The sequence below is a fragment of the Stenella coeruleoalba genome (assembly GCF_951394435.1).
Source record: "Stenella coeruleoalba genome assembly, chromosome: 1".
In the NCBI taxonomy this organism is placed as follows: domain Eukaryota; kingdom Metazoa; phylum Chordata; class Mammalia; order Artiodactyla; family Delphinidae; genus Stenella; species Stenella coeruleoalba.
This window is the reverse complement of record NC_137169.1, coordinates 42,419,268-42,425,267: the sequence shown is the minus strand read 5'-3', so window position 1 is coordinate 42,425,267 and position 6,000 is coordinate 42,419,268. Positions and strand designations below refer to the sequence as shown.

Below are 6,000 nucleotides of genomic sequence, written 5' to 3'. Positions count from 1 at the left end.
GGCTTGAACATGTAAGCTGGGTTTTTTTTTTCCTCTTTAAACAAATCTTGAGAAAATGCTACCTTAGGGAAATAAAGGCACTCTAATATTATTGTAGCATATGGAATTCTTTGGGGATGTGCATAATTTTACTCTCTAACTTGATGTTTTTCAATAGGCAGGTTGTAATTCCTTAGTTGGGTTGTGAAATCAGTTTATTAAATCGAGCAACATGGAAAAAATGTAACCAGAGTAGTACAGGCATACCTTGGAGATAGTGCGTGTTCAGTTCCAGACCATCGCAGTAAAGTGAATATCACAATAAAGTGACTCACACATTTCCCAGTGCATATAAAAGTTGTGTTTATACTACATTGTAGTCTATTAAGTGTGCAGTAGCATTATGTCTAAGAAAACAATGTACCTACTTTAATTTAAAAATACTTTATTGCTTAAAAAATGCCAAAATAATGACAGTAGTTACGTTGAAGATCCCTGATCACAGATCACCATAACAAGTGTAATAATAATGAAACGTTTGATATTCCAAGAATTACCATATATACTAATATGTCTAAAATGGATAGCTAACAAGAGCCTGCTGTGTAAAAAAATAAAATTCAAAAAAAAAAAGAATTACCAAATTGTGACACAGAGACATAAAGTGAGCAAATGCTGTAGAAAAATTGTGCCAATAGACTTGCCCAATGCAGGATTGCCACAAACCTTTAATTTGTAAAAAATGCAATATCTGCAAAGCACAGTGAAGTAAAACACAATAAAATGGGCTATGCCTGTAAAGCAGAATGAACACTCATATACCAATAATCAGCTTCAATAAATACCAGTTCACATCCAATCTTATTTTATCTATATTCCTACACACTTCGCTTTCATGTCATGTTGAAGCAAACCTTATATTTCATTTGTAGATATTTCAGTAAGTTACTGATCAGCATTTTAAAAATTATGAAATAGAATTTGTTATTGAATACATACTGGGCCACAAGATAAAAGAAAGCCACTGATATTTTAAATTATCTCTTTTCAAGTAAGAAATGTCGGTCCTACTGTTGTGTATACGGGTTATTAATGTAAAGGATTATCTCGTGGAGGGAAGGTGTGTCTTTGCTGGAAGACCCCACCTAGTTTTCTTCCCCACTGCAATAAGTGTATAGAATGTGTTTAGTTGCCCAAGAGCTAAGGGCTTAGTTTCAGCCTCTCCTTTCTGTTTCCTCTGGAGTCAAAACTTGAGAGGACTGAGTTATTTTGTAAAAAGGAAAAGAGACAAGGAAAAATAGCTGACACTTGCTGAGGACCTTCTCTGAGCCTGGCACTAAGGCGCTTAGTATACATTACCCTACTTAACGCTCACAGCACTATAACAGATAGAAAACATGAGGTATATAGAGATGCAAGTGACTTGGCCAAGACCCCAGCCCAGGTGCCTTGGCTCTGAGACCTACTCTTCCAGCACACCAGGCTGCCTTTTGCATCCATGGCCTTAAAAGCAGCCCTTTGAGCCTAAGCATCAACAGAGATCAAACAGAGCAACCCCGGGCCCTAAGCAAGAACTAATGTTCTCAAAGAAAACCCTGATGCATCGCAGCTTCCTGAGAAGGTTCCTGGCCTTACTGTTTGCTAGCTGTGTGACTCTGGGTAAATCTCTTAACCTCTCTGATCCTCAGTGGACCAGCGTTGGGGAGCATCAGGTGCGTGAACAGCACTACTGAGGGGAGACGTAGCTGCCCAAACCTGACTCCCAGCCCACCTGAGGTCCAGCTCACCTGAGTTGCCCTCACAGGTGGCTCACAGGTTGCGGTCCTGGTGCTGCCACTGGCCCTCTGTGTGACCTTGGACAAATCCCTGGCTGTCCTGGGTGGGCCTCAGTTTCTCCCTGTGAATACTGATGAGTCTCGACGGCTCTGGACGGTAGTGGTCTTGCCCTGATTACTCAGGTCTGCTTGTGGGACACTGACGTCCTTGCCAGGCAGGGTGGTTGTGAGGATTAAAGATGATGGATATAAAGTCTTCATTCCTGTTACATGGCAGATACTCACCAAGTAAGAGCTGTCATGTCTGTGTTTAAGTACACAAAAAAGGAAAATATTTTAGGAAAATGTCTATATAAGATTAAGGGAATAAACTTCAGTTATCTTGAAAGTTTATTGATACTAAGTGTTCCCCACTGATTCTGGATAAAATTTTCACACACACTGTGTGTCCACTATTCTCTTTTGTTTGCATTAACTCATTTAGTCCTCACGACAACCTTTGTGATAGGTGTTATTATTATCCTCTTTTTACAGATGAGAAAGCTGAAGCACAGAGAGGTTAAGTAACTTGCCTGAAGTCACAGGCAGCTATCAAGTGGTGAGGCCAAGATTCTAACCCAGGCAGACTGGCTCCAGAGCAAGGGAAAGAATAAAACCTGCTGTACCTTGGGATTGTTGTGAGATTCAAAATAAGCTAAGCTTTGGGAAAGTGACTCATAAATGCTGTGTGCATTCTAAGAGCTTGTGTAGCAGGCAGACTGGGGCTGGGGTTAAGATACAGACGCTAGTCTGGCTGCTTGGGTTGAGTTCTAGCTCCTGCCACTTAACTAGCCTTTGTTATTTTGAGCAGATTGCTTAATCCTCTGCTTCACTTTCTCAACTAGAAAAATTGGGCTTGTAAAAGGACATACCTGATAGGATTATTTTGAGGATGAAATGAGTTGGTACATGTGAAGGGTTTAGAATAATGCTTAACAAAGTTCTAAGCAAATGATGGTGATGAAGATAAAGAAGAACATGATGATGAAGATGTCCAGATGTCAAAGAAAAAGAACAGGAAAGAAGCCTTGAAGTTTGAGAACCCTTGGGTTGAATCCCAGTCCCTAATTTTTTTTTTTTTTTTTTTTTTTTGGCCATGCCGCTTAGCTTGCGGGAATCTTAGTTCCCTGACCAGGGATTGAACCTGAACCCCCCAGCAGTGAAAGCACCAAGTCCTAACCACTGAACCGCCAGAGAATTGCCCCCAGTTCCTAATTTGATCTCAGGAACATTTCTAAACTTCTGACTCAAAATATTCTCAAAACAAGAGTTTCCCAGATTAGAGGTAGTGTATGTAAAAGCCCTCAGCATGGTGCCTGCCACTGAGTAGAAACTTGATAAATATTAGGTCCTTCTTCATTCTCTCAACACTGAACATCTACCATGTGTAACAGTGGTGCTAGGCTCCGTGGAAGACACAAATGTGAGACATTCTCTGTACCTTCAGTTAGAAATCTGAAGAGTGAGACTAATATGGTCATTGATAACCAATATAAGGATTAAAAAATATATAGTGCTAAATGCTCTGAGAGAAAAATGTAATCTCTGAAGAAGGAGGTAGTCCTCCACCGGGGAGATACAGGAGGGCTTTCTGTAGGAAGTGGTGTTGGCTGTGGGCTTGGAGGCTGGGTGGGACTTTAATTCCACCCAGGATTAGACTGGGCTCGGGGCCTATAGGAGACCAGGTTTCTGAGGCCCTGTGGTATTCATGCCTGTGAGCCTAGGAGGAAGTTGGCTATCTGCAGTGCCCAGTGCTGACAAACTGGGCAAAGCTCTGTGAGCTGAGGAGTTTGGGCCCATGGGTGCACTGTAACTGGAATTTCCAGATCTGGAAGCTCTAGCCTTGTGGTCAGATAGGCAGCATTTGCGGGCCCTTGTTGATCTGCCTAGAGCATGACATGACTGCTCAGAGAGAGGGGGAAAGGTTGTATTTTCTCTGCTGCTTACCAAGGAAAAGTGAGAGAAACTGCCCAGATGATCCTTGAGGCTTCTGCCCTCTGCTTTGCCCAGGCCTCCCACTCCATGCCCTGCCCACCTGCAAACTACAGGCAGGGTTGGGAGGGAGCCGCAGATGGGGCAGACAGATCTGGGTGTGAGGCTTGATCTCGGGGAAGTCAGTTAACCCCTCTGAACCTCAGTTTCATCCACTGTGAAATGGGGGTGAGTATTTAATAAGGTGAAATTAAATGAGAATTTGTGTAAAGCACCTGGCTTAGGGCTTGGCACATTACAATTAGTCACCATTTATTGACACGTGATTTGTGTTGCACAAGACCTAGGATACAGACCCAGCCCAAAAGGAGACAGCAATGGTCCCATTGCCACCCGTCCCTGATCTGTGTTCAACCCCCATACTCCCTCACAGAGAGAAGTCTCCAGGGACCCCTGAATCCATCCTACACACTGGACCTCAGAGCGATCCTTCTCAAATACCTCCTCAAGGTGCTCCCTTGTTCTTTGCCTTTAGTTGAGCCTCCCATGGAAGCCTGCTAGACTGCACTGCCAGGGGCTAACCTTGCTCCAGAGCTGATTCTTCTACTTGTTAAAAAATAAAAAGTAAAAATGTACATGACCTAAGGCAAAATACGGGGTTTCAAAGAAAGTGTGAACTGGAGACAGGCTCATCCTCCTCTGTCTCCCGTTCTCCTCTGGGAATCAGAGGTCTGTGGACAGGGCCACGTCTCAGTGCCTCGCCTGGTCAGCAGCCTCCACTGCCAGGCCCAATCAGCTCCTTCCTGTCTGTCCTCCCCCTTGCCTGCCCCTCCTGCTCTGTGCCCTGCACTTGGGGGCAGTCCCAAGCCCCTGAGCCTATCCAGGTACAGCCCTGGCAAGGCAGGCTCCGCACTTAGGCAGGTGAGAAAGGCATTGGTGACATCATCACCCATCGATACGGAGGACGGGCTCTATACGGGAAGTGGAGGGGCCTGGGGTCGGTCCTGATGCTGCCACTGGCCCTCTGTGTGACCTTGGACAAATCCCTGGCCTTCCTGGGTGGGCCTCAGTTTCTCCTTGTGTATACTGATGCGTCTCGACGGCTCTGGACGGTAGTGGTCTTGCTCTGGTTCCCCAGGTCCGCTCCCGGGACACCGACGTCATTGCCAGGCAGGGAGGGTCCCGGCCGCGGCGGGGAGGAGCCACGGGTCCCGCCCCGCCCAACCCGTCCAGGTGCTGCCGCCGGAGCCGCCGCTACCGCCACAGCCGCCACGAGGGGCCGCCCGCGCCTCCATCCAAGTCCGGCCCGTGTCCATGGCCTTTCTGACCGCCTGGAAGCGGGCGGTCTCCGGGGAAAGCGACCGCAGGTACCGGGCGGGGGCGGGGACTCGGCGGGAGGCACTGATGGGACTGAGGGGCGTCTGGAGAACAGCCGACGGGAGGGGCAGCTGACGGAACACAGCCCGAGACAGCAGTGTGCGGGCTGCTGGCCGCGGGGTAACGGCCGAAGGGCCCGGGGAGAGAGGCAGCCCAGCCCCTCTCACCCCAGCCCCCCCACGTATCCCTTGCTCGCGTGTTATGGCCCCCAGCAGGGCTGGGCCTGGGGGTGAAGAGATACGCCCCCAACACCCCGGTCCCACCCGAGCCCCGCTTCCGGTGCCACAACCTGTGAGCCACCTGTGAGGGCAACTCAGGTGAGCTGGACCTCGGGCGGGCTGGGAGTCAGGTTTGGGCAGCTACGTCTCCGTCTCGCCTTAGCAGTGTTGCTCACGCACCTGATCCTCCCCAGCGTTGCATGAGCAGAGATAGGGGTACGTGTGCCCGGACAGGTGAGAGCAGAAACACTATCCCCCGCCAGGGGTTGTCCACATCTGGGGGCAGCAGTGTGGAGGGAAATCCTGCGTCCCAGTGCCTGTCCATGGTGGAACTGTGTGCACCACAGCTTCTCCAAGGTCAACCCTTCAGGGATGTGTCATTGCCTCCTGTGTGTCACCTCCAACTCCCAACTGTCCCCACCTCCTGGGTGAGTTGGTTTCTCCAGATGCGTTCTCATGAGAAAGGGGAGAGGGGACAGCCCTGACCTCTCTTCTGAGCTGTGACCCCCAATTTCTTTCCTTTATATATTTAAAGTTCACTCTGCTACTCCCTGGAGAAGGGCAATCTAACTGCCTTCCCAACACCTCCATCTGACTGTCACATGGGCACATCAAACTCGGCAAGCCCCAAATCAAACTTCACATCTTCACCCCCAAACCTGTTCCTCCTCCTGTGTCCC

General features: G+C 48.3%; 1 protein-coding gene across 1 annotated transcript in view; it reads left to right on the top strand.

The window, feature by feature from the left end:
- Window positions 1-4,966: 4,966 nt before the first annotated feature.
- Window positions 4,967-6,000, top strand: part of TTC39A (tetratricopeptide repeat domain 39A) — a 60,989-nt gene continuing 59,955 nt past the window's right edge. Inside the window, exon 1 of the mRNA XM_079899274.1 lies at window positions 4,967-5,092. Coding sequence (XP_079755400.1) covers window positions 5,040-5,092 — 53 coding nt within the window. The 5' untranslated portion in view covers window positions 4,967-5,039. The remainder of the gene's footprint in view (window positions 5,093-6,000) is intronic.